The 26,219-nt window shown below is 35.2% G+C and overlaps 3 protein-coding genes across 6 annotated transcripts in view; 2 read left to right on the plus strand and 1 right to left on the minus strand.

Annotated features, from left to right (window-relative positions):
• The window catches only part of LOC113113375 (vascular endothelial growth factor receptor 3-like), a 72,520-nt gene extending 70,485 nt beyond the window's left edge, over positions 1 to 2,035 (plus strand). For all 4 annotated transcript variants that reach the window (XM_026279517.1, XM_026279519.1, XM_026279520.1 and 1 more), the window contains 3 exons: positions 1,275 to 1,395; positions 1,487 to 1,572; positions 1,678 to 2,035. In XM_026279517.1, the coding sequence (XP_026135302.1) occupies positions 1,275 to 1,395; positions 1,487 to 1,572; positions 1,678 to 1,894 (424 nt within the window). In that variant the 3' untranslated portion in view covers positions 1,895 to 2,035. The remainder of the gene's footprint in view (positions 1 to 1,274; positions 1,396 to 1,486; positions 1,573 to 1,677) is intronic.
• A 477-nt stretch (positions 2,036 to 2,512) lies between these two features.
• LOC113113376 (endoplasmic reticulum-Golgi intermediate compartment protein 1) lies at positions 2,513 to 19,651 on the minus strand. Its single transcript, XM_026279521.1, has 10 exons — positions 19,479 to 19,651; positions 13,937 to 13,998; positions 11,351 to 11,423; positions 10,594 to 10,688; positions 7,804 to 7,928; positions 7,476 to 7,580; positions 7,334 to 7,394; positions 5,974 to 6,074; positions 4,424 to 4,546; positions 2,513 to 4,327 (listed from the first exon to the last, which is right to left on the minus strand). The coding sequence occupies exons 1-10, from the start codon at positions 19,496 to 19,498 to the stop codon at positions 4,220 to 4,222; spliced, it is 873 nt and encodes a 290-aa protein (XP_026135306.1). The 5' UTR covers positions 19,499 to 19,651; the 3' UTR covers positions 2,513 to 4,219.
• A 2,963-nt stretch (positions 19,652 to 22,614) lies between these two features.
• Positions 22,615 to 25,632, plus strand: LOC113113377 (dual specificity protein phosphatase 1-like). Its single transcript, XM_026279522.1, has 4 exons — positions 22,615 to 23,197; positions 23,386 to 23,534; positions 23,641 to 23,860; positions 24,466 to 25,632. Exons 1-4 carry the CDS (start codon positions 22,801 to 22,803, stop codon positions 24,807 to 24,809), a joined length of 1,110 nt encoding a protein of 369 aa, XP_026135307.1. The 5' UTR covers positions 22,615 to 22,800; the 3' UTR covers positions 24,810 to 25,632.
• Positions 25,633 to 26,219: the final 587 nt, after the last annotated feature.

The following is a 26,219-nucleotide window of genomic DNA, read 5'->3' on the forward strand; positions in this document are numbered from 1 at the left end:
TATTAATCAATGAGATCTTTATAGTTCTATTGCAAACTTCTTACATAAAATGCATACAAATATCAAATGTCACACTATATCTCCTATCTCCAAATAATAAATCTTAGTAAGATGATTTAAATGTTCAGTTTAATTATCAAAGCTCTTTATTTTTTATTGTGGGGGAAAAATCACATTACTTTTTGTGTATCATGAACAGTGTTCATGAAAAAAAAATGTATACAAGTTGTATATATTCTGTTATTACTCAAACATAAAAAAACATGTTACATGATTAACAGTGAGCTAACAACAACAGTTAAAAATAAAGAGTGAGTCATCCAAAACTTCTCAAGTGTAGACTTGATACTTGTCTTTTATGACTAGTCCCACAATGTTCTGGAATGTTCCAGAAAGCACTAGAATATTACAGAATGTTACAGAAACTTCTGGAATGTTCCCATCCTTGCAAAAGCAAAATTTATAAAAAAAACTTGTCTGTACTATACCAACATTTCATAACTAATAATAGAAGTTCTAAAATTTACCTGACCTAAATATTTACCAAAATATTGATGCCACGTTAAAATAAATAGCACAATAATAATCAACACCACAGAATCACAGAAGAACCGTAACAAATTTAAGTGAAACACATTTTTGTGACATTGACATCACTTCTTGAAATATGACTTACTTTATAAAAGCGGTTCTTACATATACTTTATGGAAATCAGTAAAGATTTCACAGTGAAAAGATGTGTACTACGACCTGAAGGGGGATGTTTTTGTGTTCTGCAAGCTTTTATTTGCTCAGTACAACCTATCAGCGACAGAAGGCATGTAGTAGATTGCGTACAACAGATTTTTCAAAGTTTTGATCATGTTAATAATTAAAGGCCTTAGAAATTAATGTACGTCAAATATGATCCGGTAGGTTTAATAGGGTTAAATAAATATTTGTAGTGTTAGCTAATGCTTGTAAGTGTGCTGTTTTAGGGATTTATATAATATAATTAGTATGAAAAATATCTGATGTCTATGATAAATCATGTGTCTTATCAAGGAGAGGTGTACTAGTGTCTTTCTAAACAATCAGACTTAGATTTTTACATGGTGGACAATAAGACCAAAAAAACAAACAAACACGTATTTAAATTGATTGATATCTTCATCTGTCAAGACTAAAATATTATAGTCACAACAACTCAGAACACCTGAGGAACCACATGTACTTTCCACTTTCCACTCTACATATGCCCCTTTGTTGAATATATATGCTTCTCTCTGCCCAGATATTACAACTGCGTGCCTTTCGCTGGGTGCATCATGGTCGGCCCCTCCAGCACGTGTCACTCACGAGTCAAGACCTTTGAGGAACTTCCTCTGGAAATGACATCACAGAAGACACATCATGTATGACCCAGACCTCCAGTATGTGTAAAGTCTTTGTAAGCCAAAGGATGTTAACATGTATATTGTGTCATGCATTTGTGTGTCCCTTTAGGACAGCCAGACAGACAGTGGGATGGTTTTGGCATCGGATGAGCTCGAGAGGTTTGAACACAAGCACAGAGGGGCCATGTTAAAAAAGTAGGTGAATCATTAGAAACATGATGATGGCTGTGGCTCACTTCATTTATAATTAATGAGTTTTCATACTCTGGAGTTGCATTAAGCATTGTGTAAACTCTGTAGTCCATCAGCGGGCCGCAGCACAGAGCACCTCATGAGTTCTCCGGTCATGAGCAGCGGCAGCACACTCCGTCCACCCTTCTTCAGCCAACTCTCAGGCCAAACCTTCTACAACAACGAGTACGGCCAGCTGTTGGAGGAGGAGGGCGTCAGCGACTTCTTCTCCTCTTCAGATCAGGCTGTATATGAGGGAGCCTGCCCAGCAACCTCCAACCTGTAACAGCACTGATTGGCCAATCGTAACCAGGCCCCGCCCCCTCACAGCTAACTGTATTGAGGTCTAGCTTTGTGAAGTTCTCTTAGCAGCCACTGAGTGGCACCATTATGTCCATTTCAAACCAAAAAAAAAAAAAAAAAAAAAGTATTTTATCGCCTTAGTTACGTATATCTTTATATAAAGAGTAAACTTTTTTTTATTTGTACAAAAAAAGAGAAAAGAACCAGGGTGGAGGAAAAAAAAATGAAGGACTATCATCTTTTGACAGATTTTTTTTTTTTTATTGTGGCATTTGATGTTAAATATTTTTTTTAAATTGACAAATTTTTACAGTACTGCATATAATAATATAACTATATCATATAACTATATCATTACATTTTAATAATATTTTATGGAAACGTACTATATATTTTTATAAGTAGAAATGATCATTAAAGACAATAAACTCAAAGGACTCATTTAATAACCTAATTAAGATCAAGTCTTGTGTTAAATGGCTCCGTAATGTTTATTTTGACTTTTTTTTTAACATTATGGTACACCTAAAAAAAAATAAAAAAAATAAAACTAATCAGAATTTTGAAAAGACAAACAAACACAAACAAACAAACAAACAGCCGGCTGTTGCTGTGGTTTATTCTTACCATGGTAAACGAAGACAGAAAAAAGTGGCACAGCCCAGATGATCACATTCATGTGAGTAAATAATCAAGGAGGGCTAAATTATACGTTCGGAAATGAGTATGGAACCTCAACAATCATGGTTCGTTTTGATTAACGTTTGACAAAAAAAAAAAAAATTAACTTTAAATTTCTTAAAGACTTGACATATCCAAGTAGTTTGTGCCGCATAGCTGACATGTAGGCTGTGGTTTCCGTTCTGAAGTGAAAATACACTTCTGTTGTCATGTCAACTTGTGGCAAGGACGCGTCACACATTAGACACGTAGTTGTTTTCATGTTGAACAGTCCTGTGTAACCAGTACAGCCAGATCTTAGAACACGGTCAAAACACTGACAGGAAGTGTTGTGAGGGAACACTTGACAAGACACAAACAACACGTTTCCAGCCTAGTCTTCACAAAAATAAAAGGTTAATAAACATTATGGACTGAGGGAAAAAAAAGTATCATTAAACCATTTAGAGTACCTTTACAGGCATGAATATAAATAAAAAGCATTCCTTCAGCAGTCTTTCAGGTAAAAAAGATGACATTCATACTTTCCCTTCAATCAAACAAACTAAAATACAGGTCTACAATCAGAATGCCACCAGAGTGCAAGATATATCATGAAAAGTCAATCTGGGAATCCACATTACTTAACTTAACCCAAATAAGACCAGCATGCACTTCCTTAAAAACCTACAGGTTTATCTCATGAAATACATACAGCTCATAGCTCACCCTAAAACATCTAATCAAATGAATCAAAAGAAATAAGAAAATCAATCCAATTTAAGGAACATTAAAATAGATTTCATGATAATTAAATACATTTAACCCCAAATTCTCATTACCAGAATTCATATGGACATTTTTCTCAATGATAATTCCCATTAGTGTAATAAGTTACTGTATAAATACAGTAAAATAATTAAAATCTGCACATATTAAAAGCAAAAAAAAAAAAAAAAAAAAAAAAATTACACAGTATACTACCATGATGTGCATTATACATAATACATAATACATAATTATCCATGTAGTGTAATGAGAATTGGGGTAAATGGGTTTAATCGTCATGCAAATAAATCACAATGTAAAAATGTTTTTATAATATTTTTTATTTATTAATAAAAATGTTTTTAAATAATTTTAATTTCACTATGAGGTGCAATAAGACCCCAAAACTCCAATAAGACATGCTCTTTGACAGGTTTCATGAGATAAACCCAACAGATCAGTTCATAAGTACACATTGAATAGAGTTATGATTTATTGTGGAATTCTATTTAAACCAATCAAAGTATGTAACACTATAGACTTAAACTTATCTCAGTAACGTCTATCTGAATGAGGAAACCCTGGCTTCCTTCCAAAGAGTGAGACCGGTTCTTTCCACATTAGTTTAACTATTAACATTTTGGCTGAATGAATATGGCAGTGAAGTAAGGAAACCACCTACATCCTCCAAATGAAATCCCTGTAATACACTCTATTAAATGTTTAGAGATGAAAACCAGTCTATCCAAATGAGCACACCGAGAAATGAACTGGAGTGACGATGTTTTCCACTTGTGGCTAGTGTGGGTCAGGTTGTACTGACAGGTGTGCAGAGGTTTGGCTCGCATAAATAAAAGGCATGATGCATAGATACGAATACTCATGACATTTTCCCAATCTGGATTTTCTTCCAGGCTTCAGAGGCTGTGAATATGCAGGAGTCAATGATGCCGGCCACTGTGAATGTCCCGCCGATGATAGCGCAAATCTGACGGAGACAGAGTCAATATATACATATAAATATATATAGAGAGAGAGAGAGAGAGAGAAAGAGAGAGAGCTATACACATAGAGAGTAACTCACAGTAGTGATGAAGCGGTAGAAGGGCTGTCTCTTCTCTGTGTATTTCACTGTGATTGGACTCAGGTCATACCGAAACCATATCGCAGGGATGATGCGTCCCGTATGGCTATACGCCACATACTCCTAGAAAAAAAAAAAAAGTACAATTAAAAATACTTTTTTTTACTAAAAACTTTTGGTCGTACTTTAGTTCGGGAACCAATTCCTCACTATTAATTAACTGTTAATTAATATGAATAAACTCCTAATTTGCTGCTTATTAATAGTTAGTAAGTTAGTTGTTAAGTTTAGGTACTGAAGAGGATTAATGGATCTAGAATATGTTCATGCAGAACAAGGCATTAATATGTGCTTTAGAAGTACTAATAAACAGCCAGCATTGGTCCCTGAACTAAAGTGTTACCAAACTTTTTCCATTTTCATGCGTAATCAAAGATCAACTCTTTGACGTTACAATGATATAAATTATAAATAAATTAGTAAATAATCCCACAGTAATTGATAACTGCATTAGTATACTGGACTGTCAGTGCTCTATACTCCAGTACTGAACACATGTGTTCTTCATATTCAGTTTCTTTAGAAGGAAATGATTTCTAACCATATATAAACAAGTGTGTACTCTCAAAATGTAAGTACTGTTGCACTACGCCTAACCTCAAACCACTCCTAAAACAAAAATACACATTTTAGATTTTGTATTTATACTTTCTTTTGTAGGCTCGTTATATATTGTAAGTAGCAGCCATGAAAGTTTTAAAAAACAATTACACATGCAAAGGGGGAAAATGGTGTATTATTGCTTGGACAACATAAATGCATATAGGTTTGGGTTGGTTTTACTTCATATTACTTATTATAAATATTATATTTTTTTTTTTTTAGTTTAAAATAAAACCTAACATTTTTTTCTTAAAATACAGAAACAATAAAATGTATGTAAAACCCACATGAAAAAAAGAGTAAAATTTAAAGTAGCCTAATTGAGTGAGGATAAAACACTGATTTGTCTATTTTTAAATCGCCAGTTTAGCACAACCAATGGAAGCCATTTAAAAGCAACACATATAATAAGAATGAGTTTGAACACTGCTGACAATTACTCAAACAATTATACGTTTATGAACATCAAATCAGATACTGCTGAACACTCTTTTAAGTAATGACTTTATTTCACATCTGAAGTTTCCCAGAGCCTCGCAGGGTCATGTTTTGACACTACACTCATACTTTAAGTACTTTTACACCCTCTGAATAAGAACATAAGAACAACCTGACTACACATTAACTCACAGCACATGGCTCTCTGGTCACACACACACACACACACACACACACACACACACACACACACAACGCCGCCAGCTGTCACTGCAAATGTCCCCTGAAGGGTCTTTAGAGGTTATAAATGGTGGATGGCACTTAATAATAGAGAGACAGAATTCATTTAGCATCTGTGGTAAACAGGCCGATTTAGAAGCCATCATCTAATCACATTCATAAATTTAGACCAGCTTCTCAGTAACGTGGATGTGTGTGGCTCAGATTACCTTGTTTGCCACAGTGTACTGGTAGGAAAATCTCTGCTTCCCTCCCAGGTCCTCGTAAACTGTAGGGACGATCTTCAGAATGTAATCGTGAGAAGCTAAAGCTGAAGAAAAAGAAACACTTGGCTTCATTTCTCCAGAAATTACATTCAGATTCAGAAGAACAGACAGGATGGTAGCTCATTTCATTCGAGTGACGTTGTTCTTTCTCTCGTTACTGTGATCTATTTATGTGTAATACAATCTGTGACATGTGTTCGTCTGGATGCTCATGAGCACTGCACTTTGAGTCGACAAACAGACAAGAGCAAGCAGTGTGTGCAGCAATTACAGTCTTGCTCATACAAACTCCTACAGTAACTCAAAGTATTACATTTTGTTACATGTTACTTCTCTCGTACTACGGACACGTGATTCTTAGGACCACCTTGTGCAAGGGATTTGATATGTTTTGGCACTACAATTAAGCTCTTCTCACTCCAAGGATAAAGTTATAATCATGGTTCTAGTTCTATGAGAATATTAAAGTAAACACAGAGGAACAATACAGTCTGAATGACTTCCAGAGCATACTTTTTCCCAGCTGATGAATAATAAAAACCTCATTAGCCAATTAGAATCCACTTGACTTTAAAAAAGATGAGCATTCAGAGTCTCTCTAAACTTTTTTCATTTATACAAAGTCATGGGGGTCTGCAGGGGTCCTCTATGTGATGTCATTTCCTTTAGGTTTATTCTGCATATTGGTTGCACCACATGACTTTTATTTGGCAGATAAAAATATTTCAAATATCACCAAGCAGAGAAGTTGTTCTGTTACAGTATTTTTCATAAACAATAATAATAAAACGAGTATGGTGACGCTTTATAATTAAGGTTTTATTTGTTAACATTAGTTAACTACATTAGTTGACAAACTAACAATGGCAATACTTCTAAAGCATTTAATATTCTTAGGAAATGTTAAGCTCCAAAATATCTGTATCTGTTAATATTATTTAATAGACCTGGCCTAACATGAACTAATGAACAGTTGTATTTTTATAATTATATATCGCATATTTAATGTTACCAATTATTAATAAGTACTTTAATGAATGTATTGTGAGATGCTGTTGTGGGAATGTAATGCACTGTTAGTTATGGTTATTAAATGCATTAACTAACATAATTTTTTAACAAATGTTTAAATATCTATATCTATCTATCTATATATATATATAAATATACATATATCTATCTATCTATCTATATATATATATATATATATATATATATATATACACAAAAATGCCTTTGCTTTGCTTATGCACGCTATATTTCTATAGAGTAATCATCTAAAAAGCTCACAAAAAAGACATACCGTTGGACTGAAGTCTGTTGGCTCCACCTAATGCATTAAAAGCCCCCTGGACATGCTGCACCTGAAATTGAATCATATGATATGATTTTTACATGTTTCTTTTACATTGTAATTCTTATTGACTGCATGTGGACGACCCAACCTGAAGCTTCTCCCCAAAGGCGAGTTTGTGGATGATGTGGGTCATATCAGGGCTCTGAGGCTGAGCAGTCGCACTGTGTGTTGACACGTGAAAGTTTCCTGGAACCTACAGAAAACCAAGTCAACACCATTATCATACAGGCAAACACATCAGATGGTACAAGTCCATTCATTTGAGAGAAGGCCTTTCATATGATGACAGTAATAGTTAGCCCTTCAGGTAGCACACTAATCACACTCCTTATAGCTTCTAGTTTTATAATGAGAAGTTCCACAAGAAACATTCAGCAAGTAGAAAAAGTATCCCACTGATGTGAAGCATCTCTTACTTTATTAATACTGAACTCCCCTTCAAAGCGGCACCCGTGACCGTTGTTTAGAGGCACTTTCATTGAATTCTCTATGTGGCCCACTTCATGCCGCCCCATCTCATCCTGGATGTCCAAACCCACCACTGTGTACATACAAACATATACACAACTGAAAGTTACAGACCTGGCTTAAACACTTTCATTTATATTGTACAAAAGGACACTTTTACAATAACAATTGCAATAACAAAATAAAAACCTCTCTCAACTATTCTTGGTGTTTTCGGAGCTTGATAGAGTAACAGGCCAAGTCATTTTTGGTGAACTTGAACATCTTCATACATATGCAGCAAGTTCAAGAGTTCAGTAGAATCATTATACACAACTGTTTATTTGACCTTTCACAGCTAAGAAATAAAAAACCTGAGTAACAGATCTTCTGACAGCGGTGTATCCTAACAGCATGCTGTCACGTTGCCCAATGCTATTTTAAGACTGCATTCCTAAATGGACGAGAGCGCAACACTGACTCTTTACCCCTTTAATGACTATAATTTCTATTCATGATCTCAAATGTACAAAAATAAAAGGCCAGCCAGAAAATGAAAGACCGAATGATTCCATTAAACACTTTCCAGAGTGTTTGACTGTTTCCACTGAGCTAAACTGCTCACGTTGCTCTGGTCTCTCATTACTGACTGGACAAATAAAGCCTTAAACCACAACATTTTTTAGTTGTTGTTCTTTTTGGAGATTAGATTCCAGTAAACTTTGAACACGAAAGCTCCACTCATTAAATAGCAAATGTGTGAATGGACACATTTAATTGGCTTTTTAAGTGCAGTCTGATGTGTGCCCAGAATACTAAAGTTCTTGCAACATTTTCTTAGCACAAAAAGAAAAAAACATCCACATTTTCCACAACGTGTCAGAAGGTTATGTTGCAACTTAAATGTGGAACAATGTGTACAGTATGCTTACAAAAATTACAACTAATTTAGCATTGTAAGAGTAAAATCATGGAAAGACCATGTTCTTTTGTATAAAAAAAAGTTAAAAGTATATAACAAATAAATAAATCAAATAATAATAATAATAATTTTCCAAGGATAACATGATATGGCATGTTAAAAGCCATTTATCAATTATCAGTTATTATGGACCAAATTTAAGTCTTCTGATCCATTCATAACATGTGCTTTTATTGCTTTTATCATTCTAGACATTTCATCTGGTATACAATAAAATAAGCAAAAACAATTAAAAAAAAAAAAAAAAAATATATATATATATATATATATATATATATATAAATTAACACATGTGGAATTAAATAAATAACAAACTTCAACTTCTTGGTCAAATAGCCCTTGATGCCTTTAGTGTTAAAAATAAAGAAAACTCTTTGAATGAGAAGGTGTGTCCAAACTTTTGGTCTGTACTGTATATATATATATATATATATATATATATATACATACATACACATACACACATACACACACACACACACACACACTAAAAAGCCCATTGACTTGCATTGAAGTAATGACTTAAGTCATATTTAGAGGTCAGAATTTCAGAGAGGCTTATATTGGACTTCAGAAGGCCAGCATTAACCACCTAGAAACCAATCATAACACCTTAGAAACCACTCAAGGATGCATTATGTGCATATAAATCCCCTACAAAACCACTCTAAACACCTTAGCATCACGGGAGCAAATTCTTATGCGAAACTTGTTATCTTCCAAAAAGGTGAAACGACGTCTTCTTGTGCTTCCAATCTTTGTTTGAGAACAGTACATTAAATGAGGTCACTATCGAGATCACAGCGAGGCTTGTCTCCATGACTCATAACAAAATCAGAAAATCTTGGGTTTCAGTCAGAAGTGGCTCGTTTAAAAGAAAACACGTGTTCCATAACAGGCATAACCTCTATTAGACGTTATAGACGTTTCTCAGAACACAGCCTGGGCTCTGTGTAATGTGTGTGAGACAGACAGATGCACATGTCTTTGGAAACATTTGAGGATCTGCCCGAAAACAACATCAGAGGTGACCACAATTCCTCAGAGGGTACTGACATTTATAAACACAATCTTTGAGTCACTTTCCAAACAAATGTCAACATAGTCGTTCTATGATCCTAATTAGTGCTTGGTGATGCATCTAAAAATCTCAATATTTGTAGGACACCCCCCCCCATTTATTGAGATTCACATTCAAAATATTTAATAGCTATTTACCTATTCATCTACTTACAATACAGTAAAAATCTGCATATTATCAATAAACACTCTTCACCAAATACATAAGGAAGACTATTTAACCATTTTTCAGTCAAATTTTCCTGATTTTATCTGACACGTTGCCCAGCCTTAATCTAAATAACCAGTGATCACAATTGTGGCTTAATAGTTAAATAGAGCATGTGACTGAATCACTTATGCAAAGATGACATATCAGGTATTATTTGGCAAAATGATATGCAAAGCATCACCAAATATGAAACAGTATTTCCTCATACACTTGCTCACGTATGACTATTAATTTCCCGTTTGACTGACGAATAGATCTATCCTGATCCTTCTGTGAGGAAGCCAACACAATATTTCTCAATCGAAGTCTTTCAGTGATGTTAAACTGTGCGGGAGTTCTCATCACAATGTACGTCAGGAGCTCTGCTAAATGAATGAAGACCCCATACTAACAGTAATGTCACTGCTAACACACACAGCATGTCAACAATTCATGATGTGATACACAAGTGGTAAGAGTGTTGTTGTGTTTAATGCATATACTCACAATCACAGTGTAAGTTTGGCAAACTGATGTTTACACTCACATCTATCTTCCCCCCACTGTCCTTATCGGGGTCATCCACATACAATTCATTTACTCTGTAAACACACAAATACATTAAATATAGTACCTACAAACATAAGTCACCTGTAAAGGTAACTATGCAAGCCTGACAGTGAAATAACTAAACTGCAGTGAGGGCAATGTTGGTTTCCTCACTTCCCCTGGTGAACACTTGAAAGCAGTTGACAAACAGGCAGCAATGTCTACGACCTGTGTGAAACTGATCGGTCACTGAAGTTACAACAGTGTGATTGCATTCAGGTCATAAAGTCATGCATCTAAAGGTGCTGATAAAAATACCTTAAATAACCATTTTCAAAAAAACATACTAACTCTAAAAAATGTCATGTTCTAACCATTGCACTAAAGGTAATGCACACTAATATTTTACTTATCACTAATATAATTTTGGATTAAAAAAAAACATTCTGACTTCTGACCTGTTCTTGAGGTTTTGTGATACCATCGTCAGATTTTAAACTAGACTTTTTTTATTAATACCCCCCCCCAAAAAAATTAAAATACAATAAAAAATAAATGAATAAAATACAATTATTTTTAATTCGGAAATTAAAAACCATTCATTATAACATCTGTCTGTGTAAATTGTATTTATATATCTGGACCCCCCAAAAAATAAAATGATGTAATTTTGATTTTTCATTGGTGTCTTTATGGGAACAACATTCATACATACATTTCTGTAGCGATGAATCCCGTCAGCTCTGAGAGAAAGAGGAACAACATGAAGAAGCAGCAGCATACGGAAACTGAGGGGACAAGAAAAGGCCAAGAAAACAGTGAGCGGTTTGTATAACTAGACGAGTTACGTGAAGATGTTTTTAAAGGAACATTTTAAGTCAGTGTTTGCTGAAAGTAACATGTTTTCAGAAATGTTCTTTGTTGTTAGCATTGATGTCATTTCTCAAAATGATGTATCCCCATAATAATAATTACAACGTCAAGTGTATATAAGAGTCAAAGCGGCATTACATAAGGGTGCTCAACAGGCGAATAAATGTGCATGGCTTTATTGCTCTGGGAAGTGTAATCATTAACAAGTTCAACATGTGACCAAATGAGTCAAACTTCTGACTGCAGAAGTAAGTGCATATTTACATGGAGACAATCTCCAGTGATCTGTGGTCACATGACTTTGTGGCTGACACGTCATACTCTGACTCTGGTTTGTTCCAGCTTACTCAAGCTAATGTTTAGCTACAACACAAACAATAAGGCATGTCGCTATGACACATAGCTCACTGATTCTGGTCACACTTTAATGAAGATAATACTGGGAAAGAAATTATTAACACTTTGATGATATTATTATTACTTGAGTTGATTCGATCAGACTGATGACGTTATCTTCTTTAAAAACAGGATGGATTAAATCATACAAATGATGCTAAATTCACTGATTTAGCTTATTGTCATTTTACCCTTCCCTTTTTTTATATCTATGTTTTTGTCAACTCTACAGAATGGCAGAAAAGTTGATTAAATGAAAAGTTTCATTAGCTATACGGAAAAGCTTTAAAAGTCCATAAAATCAAACAGATCCTGTCTTATTTTAGTAGATGATCATTTTGAAAAGATCTTAAAGGGATGGTTCACCTAAAAATGAAAATAATGTCATCATTTATTTAAGCTCATGTTGTTCCAAACCTGTATGAGTTTCTTTCTTCTTCTGAACACACAGAAAAATAATATTTGAAAGAATGTGGGTAACCAATCAGTTTTGGGTCCTCAATTAATAGTTTGTATATAGAAACATATACATACACAAACACGTGTGTGTGTGTGTGTGTGTGTGTGTGTGTGTGTGTGTGTATGTGTATGTGTATGTGTATGTGTATGTGTATATATATATATATATATATATATATATATATATATATATATATATATACACACATATATATATATACACATATATATATATACACACACACACACACATATATACATGAATATATATATATACACATACATATATAAGAGTTTTCTTTATTTTAATGACTATGAAAATTGTAGATTCACACTGAAGGCATCAAGGGCTATTTGAGCAAGAAGGAGAGTGATGGGGTGCTGTGCCAGATGACCTGGCCTCCACAGTCACCGGACCTGAACCCAATCCAGATGGTTTAGGGGTGAGCTGGACCGCAGACAGAAGGCAGAAGGGCCAACAAGTGCTAAGCATCTCTCGGGGAACTCCTTCAAGACTGTTGGAAGAACATTTCAGGTGACTTGAAGCTCATCAAGAGAATGCCGAGAGTGTGAAAAGCAGTAATCAAAGCAAAAAGTGGCTACTTTGAAGAACCAAGAATATTACATATTTTCGGTTGTTTCACACTTTTTTGTTATGTATATAATTCCACATGTGTTAATTCACAGTTTTGATGCCTTCAGTGTGAATCTACAATTCTCATAGTCATGAAAATAAAGAAAACTCTTTGAATGAGAAGGTGTGTCCAAACTTTTGCTCTGTACTGTATATATATATATATATATATATATATATACACATACATACATCTATACATACATCTATACATATATGTATAGATGTATATATATATATATATATATATATATATATATATGCATAAATAAATAAATAAATAAATATGAATTTATTTTTTCTTCTATGGAAGTCAATGTCTACTGTTCATTACCAGTATTCTTCAAAATATTGTCTTTTGCATTCAAGAGAAGAAAGAAAACTCATACAGGTTTGGAACAACTTGAGTAAATGATGACCAAATTTTCATTTTTGGGTGAACTATTCCTTTAACACAAGTAACACAACTACCCTTCCTACAAAAAGCCACCAAACAAACTATAGATATTTACATTGGGTACTTGAGAGCTTCATCACAGAACCGGTTAAGGGGCTAAATATTTAGGTTGAGTTTAGGGTTGGTCTACACAGGTTTCAGCAAACATGACTAAACGTTAAGTAATTCCCTTGAGAGCAAAACAACAATGTACAGAGCCACAGGAACGAGCGTGTCTCATATTATCATGAGTCAAACGTTAACATCTAGTGTTACAAACATCCATCCTTCCAAATCATGAGGATACGATGAGCCATACTCAGTTGGGAAACTAAAACTGACTCTGCAAATTAGTTTGGAAAAACTACAACTGTGGATCAAAGGAGGAATGTTGATGTAATCACACAAAAAGCAGCAGAGTAGCAACAGGCTGTAAAAGCCAGTGCCAGATTGGATCGGATGAGGGTCTATGATGGCAAATTAACAAAAACACTGGCACTCACTGAAAGCTCCAGTATACGTGGGCTGGGTAAGATCTTTGGGCACTTTCCTGTAGATATCGAACCTGGAAGGAAAATAGAGAGAAGAATAAGAGAGAAAAAAAGAAAGGTAAACATTGCAGACCCCTGGGAAGAGTTCATGTGAAAGCACATTGTGTTCCCAGTGTAGTGAAAGGCATTACAGAGGACTTCAGGAATGTGCATGAAACACCGGCCCAGATGCAACAGTCTAGAGCACCCCCCGCTTCTTGAGTTACACCTCTTCCTCTGCATTCCTGCTTTATAATCACAACCTTCTTAACCAACACATTTCTTCACACAACAGTGTGGCTGAGGTCAGAGCAAAGGCTGTCAGCACTGAATAAACACACATCAATCTCTGTGTCCAGAGTGAATATCAGGAAAGGCAAACAATAAACATTTCAAAACTACATACCCAAAAAATCCTGGCTTAAAAAGGGCCCTTCAGGCTACACTTCATGTCAAAATAGATATACATTTTTAAAATGAGATACATTCATTTGTTTTTCACTGCATGACTGCCACTTGATTTTTTCCCCCTTTAACTTGTTTAGCCTGAAACATGTGAAATACACTACCGCTCAAAAAGTTGGGATCATTGTCACATGATTCTCCAGAAATCATTCTAATCTGCTAATTTATTATTAGAATTATCAATGTTGGAAACAGTTGTGCTGGCTAATATTTTCTGGGAACCGATTATACTTTTTTCAGGATTCTTTGATGAATAAAGTTAAAAATAGCAGCATTTATTCAAAGTATAAATCTTTTCTAACAATGATAAATCTTTGCCATCACTTCTTAAATATTTAACACATCCTTACTGAGTAAAAGTTAGAATTTCTTTTACTGACCCCAAACTTTTGAACTTTAGTGTATTTTGTTAGAAAAGCTTTCTATTTTAAATAAATGCTCTTCTTTTTGTCTTTTTATTCATCAAAGAATCCTGAAAAAAAATGTATCCAAAAAAATAAAGCAGTACAGCAGTTTTCAACACTAATAATAAATCAGCATATTAGAATGATTTCTGAAGATCATGTGACACTGAAGACTTGAATAAATAAATGGAATACATTACATTATACAGTAGATTTTTTCCCCTTTATTTTTGATCAAATAAATGTAGCCTTGATGACCAGAAGAAACTTCTTTAAAAACTTTTTTTTTAAATCAATTTTTTTTATTTTTTACATATTTTATTTAGGAAAACAAGACAAAGATGATTGTTGAGTCTCACTAAGAAACAAATCAAGGGGAAACTTCAGGGATTATAAGGGAAACAATAATGTTTTTTTTTGGGGGGGGGGGTCATATTTGAGATTTTTTGCAATTGAGCAATTAACTGCACCCTACAGTGTTTAACTGCACAATACTTAATTCGTACTGCACCGAAAAACATCTGCATTTGCCGTCAAACGTAGAATCCCTTAAAAACGAATGGCCCTCCTTTAAATAAAACACAGTAGATAACAAGAACATTGAAGCAATACATGGTATATGCAATTATATTAAATAACAAAGACTGTTACTTCACAACAAACTGTCAAAGTTATGCTTGTTTATTAACAGAAAAGAAACTACAATCCTCGGTTTGTTTAAGACGACACCAAGAAAGAAGTAAACTCTTCACAAAGTTCAAGCCTAACATCACACCCTTTAGGAATGTGTCCAATCCTTGACTTTTTAAGGAGCAAAACAACCCAGCTCGGAGTCTTGTGCCCTTTTTGGGCTTTGAAACCTTGACTACATCAGCACTCTGGTCCAACCCTTCACACCGCCTGCCCTCAAAAACACTTTTTCTTGCAGTGAAATGACCCAATGCTGGAGGGGGAGTCAGCCTGGCGCTTCTCTCCTATATCCCCCCCCTCCCACAACAGGAACCACATAGTTCACCGTGTTCTGACAGAAGAGATCACAGTATGTAGAAGGGAACCCCATTGTGTGAAACTCAGGAGAGGACATGCTGTTCCTAAACCTCTGACATCCCTCGTCGATGTCTTCATACTGTGTAAGACCCGATTTGGTAATGGAGACTGAAGAATATACAGTGGCCCCAAACTAGATTTGATGGTAACACTTTAGAATAGGTAACACCTATAAGTTGCTTATTAGAATACATATTACTAGAATATTAGACATGTATTAGTGCTAATTAAAAACATATTAATGCCTTTTTCTACATCCCTAATCTTACCCAATACAACCTAACAACTACCTTACGAACTATTAATAATCAGCAAATTAAGAATTTATTGAGAGAAATCTCGTAGTTAATAGTTGACAAGTGTTACCTACTATTTTTGTGCCGAAAACTGAAGAGCACTTTCATTAACTGTAGTTTAATATAAATCTGTCTGTATTCACTCGTTCATTTAATTAACTTTCTGGACCAAATACCAATACAAATACCATGCACTATCATGAACATAATTGTATGAATTTATACAAATTCAGCACTGTGTAAAAGAGTTACATTTTCTCATGAGATCAGGTTGGATCAACTCAAGAACAGATATCAGCACAACTGAAAACAGGGATTTTGAAAATGCAGAGAATTGTCTAAACTCAAACTGAAGCTAATGTCTAGTAAACCTTTCAGTCTATAGGTTTATGTCTTTACTTGTTAAGCAGAGAATATGGAAACAAAATGTGTTTTCAGTACACACACACAAAAACGTGGATTAGGCAAAACAGACCACTTTCAATGTGTTGCACAACAGGTGTACCATTTAGACGTTCCCCCGGGCTGTTGAGGAGGATCTCTCAGATATTTCTTATTTCCTGAATTACCACTGCAACAGTCACGGCCGCTCTGAGTCAAACATCAGCACACACTCAAGGGCTCGTATATTAACAGATACAACACTGCACCACAGTGACAAGGGAATGGTTTTATCTAATTATACTGTGCAACTGTTAGTTTGTTAAGAATAGTCAAATCTTTGAAAAAACACATGGCTGAATTTACCAAATATAAATCGTGCCAACGTATGAATAAAAACTAAAACCGATAAAATTATGAAGAATTCTTAAAGGGATAGTTCACCCAAAAATGTAAATTATGTAATTAATAACTCACCCTCATGTTATTTGGGTGAACTTTCCCTTTAAATGGATGATGACGTTAGAGTGGAAAGTTAATTGCAGCAAATGTACAAATCTTACAATAAATATACAATAAAATATATCTGAATTCAATTCCCCACATTAAACTGTAATGTTTTTCTCCATAACAGCAACATCAGATGTAGTATTATGATTCGTTTGTTATTAAGCAATATCACAGTGATGTACACCATGTGATGTGGTGAGCTTTTTTCATTATTTTTGTTGTCTATGAAAACAATTCCAAAGCAGGATCAATTATGGCCTTTACAGTAAACACAAACCAGTAAACATTCAAGTTCTGTTAAAATTTAATAGAGCAAACTAACTTTTATTTTTCCTTCTTTCTTTTATTAAATGATGAAAAGCCACAATGAATAACTGTTAAAATGATTTGTTATTCTGTTGTCAGCCAAACATTAATCAATGCAATTTAAAGCCTATGAAAACAAATATAGTGAATGCATCTATGCTTTAAGTGCAAAAAAAAAGTTTAAAATATAAACATTACTTTCTAAAGCCAATAACAACAAACTGATTGCTTTTTTTACAGTACAATTTAAAGTCAGGAAGTTCAAAATGATAATAAATACAAAAGCACAGACTATATGTTAACTGGCACAATGAAAACACACATTCACCCATCTGAATACAGAAATTATATTCAAATTATACTCATATGTCAACAGAGGGTTTATGAGTCTATTCTCAGGCAAACCACCATTCTCAGTGTGTTTTTAAAGAGGAAGTGATGTCTACTATATAAAGAGCAGATGGTTTTATTTCAGGCCTCTCTGGCACTTTCATTGGGCAATCAGATTAGTCTACAGATGAGCTAAAAGGAAGCTGGATTGGAAACAAGGAAACAAGCTTGTGTTGTCGCCTTAGCATTAGCAACCAACAATTGAGTATTATGATGCAATAGCACAATGCCCACAGACCTATATTTGCACATTCTGTGTGTGACTTTCACTGTTAAAGCAAGTCAAAGACAAAAATGCTGGACATTAAACACCTAAACAGATGGGGAATTTTTTTTTTTAAGCATTACCCTGACCAGAACAGCCTCAGAACTTTCAGAGCAAACAAGATAGGAAACATCCTGGCGCCTGCTCCTTCCGATGTATTCAGAATCTGTCTACAGTCATCTGACACATTAAAGTCTCCAGACTAACAAGATCTTTATAGTGACGTTCTGTTTTTATAATTACTTTTGTAACTTTTTTGGGAAGACATATGAATAATGAATTTCACACGTAAATACACATTAATGACTCAAAATTAACATCAATACCTTTATGCCATTCAATTTGGAATGCATTAAAGCTTTTGACAATAATACTATTAAACTAACAATAGGAATAAACTACAATTCAGATTTAATTATTTTTCCTCATATCTCGATAGGAAAAAATGTGACGTCAACAATTAGAGACAAATTGAAGTAAAACCGTTCATTTGGTTGGGGTCAGTAAGATTTTTTTTTTTTTTTTTACAAATTAACACTTTTATTCTGCAAGGATGCATTAACTGCTTTGGTCAGCAAAACATGATCAGTAAATTACAGCTTAAAATATATCACTTAGAAAACAGTTCTTTTAAATTGTAATATTATTTCACAAAACTAGTTTTTACTATTTTTCTGGATTGCGTCTGGATAACACCAGTCAATGCCTAATGTGTCTTAGCAAATGTACAACTGTATTAAAATTCTACAAGCCACCAACCTATTCAGTTACAGATTCAATGTAAATGACTATTCTTTCAATGTCTCTTCCTCCATATAAAATTTTTTGGTTTCCATGTAGCAGCAGAACACATGATGAGATATATACACACTAGTTGCCAACATATGATGTCATTTGCACATGCTGTGGGCCCTATTTTGTATTTGCATAACTATGCAGTGTGACCAGTATGTGCAGGAATTTAGCACACAAAAGCAACTGTTCAAACATGTGGACGACTACGCAACATCAATATTAAATGTAATGTCATGTGCAACACTGTCAGAATTCTTGCTTAGAACACATCTTGTGATTTGTCTGATTTGTGTAAATGCTGCATGTAGTTGCCAAAAGTTTGCTGACAGCATCCAGCTCAGTTTTTCATATATATATATATATATATATATATATATATATATATATATATATATATATATAACAGAACATTAAAAAAAAAGAAATGGTTGTAGAAGTATTTTCACAATACAAGGTGGGCATTCTACTGTAGTTTACGGAATTACTAGTTAGTGCATGACAGACGCATTCCACGCGTTCGTTAAAAATACTAGGTAGGTAGCTCACTAGGTTTTGAAACACTACCACTGTCTCTATGATTAGTGATGGACGTGTTTGAGTCATGCACTAAAGAAAAACACAAGCTCACGAGCAACTCGCTTCAAACATCAACTCACCTCCGCACATCGAAAGTCATTGTGTCTGCACGAATAAACTCAAGTCAAGCGTGTTTAAAGTTAAACGACACAACTAGTGGAATACTCCAGATTTTTCCTTCAATCCTGCCGGCTGTTCAGACCGGATGTGACATCCGCTTAGGACGCTTTGCACAATCCTATTGGTCGGAGGGCAGCGAGCATCGTGATTCTGTTTCCGGTTAATAAATAGGATGTGGCATACAAACTTAACGGTCCAAGTTCATTTTAGCTGCTTTTACTTCCGTTTATGTGGTACAACAGTTTAAAGCTGTTTCTACAACAACTAACACGTATGTTGTGTTGTGTTCTTCCTGTATCATAACAATAACCTATTGGACTTCTGCTTAACTCGAATGAAATCTGATTTTCATTTAATAATAATAGTCTTAGCCTTAGATAATTAGTCAGTTTGCATTGCCATGTCTACATAAAACAAGTTATTTTCACAATTCATGTGTAACTTACAGCCTTGTTCTGTTACAACAGACCGTCTGTGAGCTGAGACTCCACACAAGTTGTGCCATACAATACAGTGATTCATGAATCAACAGCAACTGATCAAAAAAGAACAGTAATGTGGGGTTAGGGTTCTCCCAGAATTTACACATTAAAGTGTTTCATTTATTTATTGGAAATAAACTCTAGTGTTCGAGTGATATATCTTACCTAAATTCTGAGGATTCAAATTTAGGGTTTTTTACAGCGTTCTCACATAATGATTTTTTTTTTCTTTGTGTATTTTCTAAATATGTTATAGAAATCATTGAATATTGAAGAGCTGAACAAGTAAAAAGCAAACACACACACACACACACACACACACAAGATATTAAAAGTTCCTTAGAGTTAACAATTACTATGATAAAAGTAATCTTAAAAATCTTACTATTTTGTTAGACATTCTACATATTTTCCCACCAATATAGTAGTTGCGACTGAATGTTGTTGTGCATCATGGAGTGTGTTTCACTATGTCATATCTGGGTGCATTCTAGAAATTTCTGCTGCCAGACAACAATACAGAATCTGCAAAAATTACTATAAATGATTCACGGAAAAGAGGCAAAGGGACACACAAAGTATTTTCCCAGGCCTAACAAATGTTACCCAGAAGCACCTCTGTCCGTAAATGGTTTGTGATGACACTGTTATATTCTACTTGCTACACCAAGGAAATGCCTAATTTGTCATACTATTTCGCTTCCCTTTCTAACAAACAGAACATGCAAGTGTGAGTAATCCCTGAGATATATGTTTTAAATGATTATACATGGTTCACCATAAGCCTGTTATTGAGATTTGATTCACAGAATTTGAAGTGCCTAATTTATTTTATTTTATTTTGTAGCAGAGAGCAGACCGATCTTAAATTTCAATATAAATTCTTTGAATGTGCATTTACATTTTTTAGATAGTAGATATAAATGTTTTACAAACAATTGTTTTTGTAAAGCATAAGTCAGAGAGAACATTTCCATATTTAAATGTTAGCATGAACAATGCTGTGCCATGCATGCAACAGTTTGTAACTCATGGATGTAGTACACAATGTTCTTCCTGGGGTATTACAGGCACATCTTGTGGCTTGCATTTTTCTGATGACTCATCTGTGTTTTTAACCGTAAAACTGTTTGCTTTTTCTGTCTGACAAATTATTTGTACAGAAATCCTCCACAAATCCTCATTTCAGTATTAGAAATGCAGTGATGTCATGCCTTGCATGTAATTTTGCCACATTAAAAATTTATATTTTTTAATTTTTTGTTGAATATTATTTATGGAGAATGTCTAAACTGATCCACTGAACAAACTTGCAAACACTGCACTCCAATTCCCCCTCATTGCTATGAGGAGTGTGGTAATATTATAGCAAGTTAACAAAAAAAAAAAAAAAAAACACATCACATTACAGAAAAAAATGTAAATAAAAAAAAAACTACTTGCCAATTACATGTAATAGATGTACCTTGTAAAATATTCAAACTCTGACAAACTAGTTGCCAAGCACACTGGCTTTTTGGCCAAAACATGTTGATTACAGTATGTTAAAAATATAGATCTCCTGCACCACGGCCTAATACCTGCTTGGTCTGTGTTTCAAGCTGATGGAAATTTACTAGACCTCAAGTTTCTATACAGTGATTAACTTTTATGGTTTCCCTTTGGTCTCGAGGCATTGCACACTATGTGCTCCTGTACAATAAAAACAAAGTATAAACTTTTATGAGTACAATGACAGGTTCACTAATTGTCTTGTTATTTATCTGAAGAAAGTTTTTAAGAAATCACTTAACAATAATATCGTGGGAATAATAAATACATTCTTTCATGTTTGACAACTATAATTGGATTGTTTTGGAATTTCATGAGATTATAATACAGGAAGCGTGTCTAACATCACATAAATAAATGAGTAAAACAAAAGAGATCTAGTTATAGAGATCTTGATTGTTTCCTTATAGCCAACAATGAAATTAAATGAAGAGATTAAAAAAGTTACTTTAGACTCATACTTCTCAGATCTTTCTCCTGAGAAAAACTCACCTGTAATCTGAGATTTCAGTATTATCTCAAACATTGTTCATCAAATTCTGTTTGCTGAATACCTGAAAAGTGGGACACTTATGCTTATTCTTTATTATTATATATGTGCGCATATCCGTCCTCTGTATTTTAAAATGATATTCTTATATCTTAACCATTTGCAACATATTTTAAAACAAATGTATATTTACATAAATGATCAGAAAGTGTCCCAATGTATGCACTGAGAGGGAACCACCAAATGTGTTAATCTTCCACAACTGCAACATTATTGGCCAATACTGATCAACTCTAAATGGCAAACATCGACCTGGCTGATAAATGGGTCTAAAATCTATTTATGAGGAAACTTTGTCAATTAAAACCCCTTAACCAACAACATTAATACTAACACTCAAATTCAGTGACAACACTCGAACCAGATTATCATTATTTTGGTCTAGAGGTCGACTGGTTTAGACAGGATCAGATAACTGACGTACGTGTGATTTCACGCGGGCCACGGGCCAAAAAAGGCGGAGCATTTGACACCATGTACCCGAAAGCAGGGAAGGTCTGATATATAAGCGTCGCTTAGAACCTTTCAGATCAGAACAAGAACAAGAACGAGAAGGAACAAAGTAAGTTAGCGAACATTGAAACAAACGAATTCAAACTTCAGCAACGCTCAACGGACTATCTTTGAATCCCACTCTCGAACAAAGGACTTTAGAGAGAACTTTTCAAGCGCGCGGACTCGTATCGTTTATCTCGCTGTATGTGTTTAGATCTGTCATTCTCTACTATGGTCATCATGGAAGTGCCCACCATCGACTCTGCCTCGCTTCGCGGTCTGCTGGAGGGAGATGACCCGGACTGTCTGGTTCTGGACTGTCGCTCGTTTTTCTCCTTCAGCTCGTCTCATATTTCGGGCTCTAGTAATGTGCGCTTCAGTACTATAGTACGCCGGAGGGCCAGAGGGGGACTGGGACTGGAGCACATTGTACCCAACGAGGACACCAGGAACAGGCTTCTGTCTGGGGAATACCAGAGTGTTGTGTTCCTGGATGACCGCAGTCTGGAGATGGGAGAAGTGAAGAAAGACGGGACTTTAATGCTCGCCGTGAACGCTTTGTGTCGCAATCCGTGTGGAGCAAGAGTATTCTTTCTTAAAGGTTCGTACCGATAACGATTATTCTTGAACTATATTTTGGTCTATTTTCTTATATTACTTGTTTACTGTGGATGTTTGTGTACTTAAAACAAAGTGCTACCACATGTTTTTTTTTTAAGATGTTGGCAATTATACACTTGTAAATTCCAATTTTGTTGAAAATAATGGTTTGTATTTTACTGTTTTTAGGTGGATTCGAGACGTTTTCATCTGAGTTTCCTGAAATGTGTACAAAGCCAGTTCCCCCACAAGGCTTGAGTTTACCTCTGAGCTCTAGCTGCCATTCAGACACTACTGATTCCTCCTGTAACTCATGTGCAACCCCTCTGTATGATCAGGTAACCTATACATATCCTTTAAATAATACTCTGTGCTGTAAATGAGACTTGTTTTGGATCATTATGAGTGAACTTGTCCACAAAATTTCTTTATTTTGTTCTTTAGGGTGGCCCTGTAGAAATTTTGCCGTTCCTATATTTAGGCAGTGCCTATCATGCCTCCAGAAAAGACATGCTGGACATGTTGGGAATCACAGCACTCATTAACGTCTCTTCCAACTGCCCCAACCACTTTGAAGACCACTTTCAGTACAAGAGTATTCCTGTTGAGGACAACCACAAAGCCAACATCAGTTCCTGGTTCAATGAAGCTATCGAATTTATCGGTGAGTGTAATTTTTCGCTGGTATTATTCAAAGCCCTTGTTAAGAAATAGGGAACAGATGTCATCGTATGAGGAGCTTTGGCAGACTCCTAGCCCAACCCCCATTCAACCGAAGTCTGAATTGAATTTTTCAAAAGTTCCCTCCATTTCTACCAGCTGTACGTCCCAGGCCTGACAGCCACTAAGGCTTACATCATCCTCTCATCCTGTTTAAAGAGGTGCCCCCTTTTCAAATAACACCAGGCTGTGACTTGATCTTTTCATGGGGCAACTGGCTCTGTCTGAATGCTTTGCATCCTTTGTTTAGCCTGAACAAAAGGTGGTGTCTCTGGTTCTCTGTTGCCCTCCTGTATGATCACTGCACTTAGCAGGGATGCTGCAACCCCCCTATTGTGTATTCAGGCCTGTCGGGGGTGTTTCCCCTCTTACTCGAACCCCTTTTTTTATGAGATTGCTTCCTTGATTAGCAAACCTGCAGAGTATAATTTGCAGTTAAATGTGTGATTAGAGAATTACACACATTGGGTTTTGGGTTTCTGATAAGGTTGAGATGGTTTAATTGAGTTTTAACCAACACACTCTTTATTTTATTTTTTTTTTTCACAGATTCTGTACGGAATAAAGGTGGACGTGTCTTCGTTCACTGCCAAGCGGGTATTTCACGCTCCGCTACCATCTGCTTGGCTTATCTGATGCGCACCAACCGGGTCAAGCTTGAAGAGGCCTTTGAGTTTGTCAAACAGCGGCGCAGCATCATCTCACCCAACTTCAGCTTCATGGGGCAGCTTCTGCAATTTGAATCCCAAGTGCTTGCCTCCTCTACGTGTTCGTCAGTGGCAGGAAGCCCCGCCATTAGCAAAAGCAGCACAGTTTTCAATTTCGCCATCCACACGGTGGCCAGCCCTCTTTCCTTCCTGCAGAGTCCCATCACTACCTCACCCTCCTGCTGAGACGGACTCACCTCTTGACTGGCTTATTTATATGATGAGTGGATGATCCCTGAGGTGATCATACCAGTATTAAGGCTCAGGAACTTTTATTTCCTGTTTTGCCACCGATATTCCATGATTGCTCACTGTTGTGTGTGTAAGGGGATGTCTGATGAAGCCTAGCTCCCCCAGACAGTTTTAGCATTTTAACACTTTGGTCCATACTTAAACCAATCTGATGTGACAAACCAATTTGGAACACTCCATTTCACCTCCAATGAGAATCTCTCCTTTTTTAAATTTGTTTTAATTTGTTGATTGACTAATGGTAATCAGGTTTTTGGTTATCTCTTAGCATCGAAAAAAGCCCCGTCTCTTAAAGGTTGCTCAGGGATTGTTTTCGTTTTTTATGTTGATGGTGTTACTATTATTATGTTTTTTATTATTATTGGGAGAGTAGTCCAGGGAGATGGGCATTTGTTAGACATGAAGGTGCTAGTCTTTTTTTTTTTTTTTTTACCGTGAATGTATTTCTGTGTAGGCTCTGCCTTAAGACAGTGGAAGTTGAAACAATGAGCCTGTCATGCCTTTTTAGAATGCAATCCGATTCTTCAAGATGTTTGTTTGTTTGTTTGTTTGTGAACAATCACAAGAATACCTCATGTGTCTGTACTGTTGTCAGTCTGGTAAGAGTCCTCCAATAAGCACTACCAACAGGAATGACTCTTGCAAGGCTGTTTTGATATGTGACTATTTATTAACTAAATTAATATATTTCTTATGCTATATTTTTTCATATATTTGTGATACTTGTTGTTGACAATAAACATTTTTTTTTTCCATACATGCAGTCTTATGTGCATTAATTCTGTGATGGTATTGCAAATTTAGGCTGTATTACATTTACGTTATATAGATGTTTAATTTGCAATAATGTAACACTTCTCAGTAGTGCATCCAGGTGAGGTTGTCCAAACATTTCAGTATTTGATCGCATACCAGTGATATTTGAGGATCCCAATATCAATTTGAAACATACTCCTTTATTTCAAAAGTAAATTGTTATAAGAAATAAAGAACCTTTTCCTGGAGTGTGTGTTCCAGGTCATTTCAGTTTATATGAGGCAAACCAAACAACTCCTGCACATAACGTTCAGGCTTTTTATAATATTTTAAAGTGACAAAGTTAAAAACCCATGTTTTGGTGTAATGGATAAAATTACAAAAGCTTTCAGAATCAGAACTCCATTGACATTTATACTTGGTGCTGTCCACTGATCATACCACCTGAGACAATGTTAACATGACATAAAAACAAGGATGCCTTGCCATTGATATTTTAGAACAGATCTGATTGAGAAAGAATTTAGACTTGAACATAAGTAAGCCCATATTAAGTCCATATTGATCATACAAACGATAAAATACAGA

The sequence above is a fragment of the Carassius auratus genome, chromosome 14, assembly GCF_003368295.1.
Source record: "Carassius auratus strain Wakin chromosome 14, ASM336829v1, whole genome shotgun sequence".
Taxonomy (NCBI): Eukaryota; Metazoa; Chordata; class Actinopteri; order Cypriniformes; family Cyprinidae; genus Carassius; species Carassius auratus.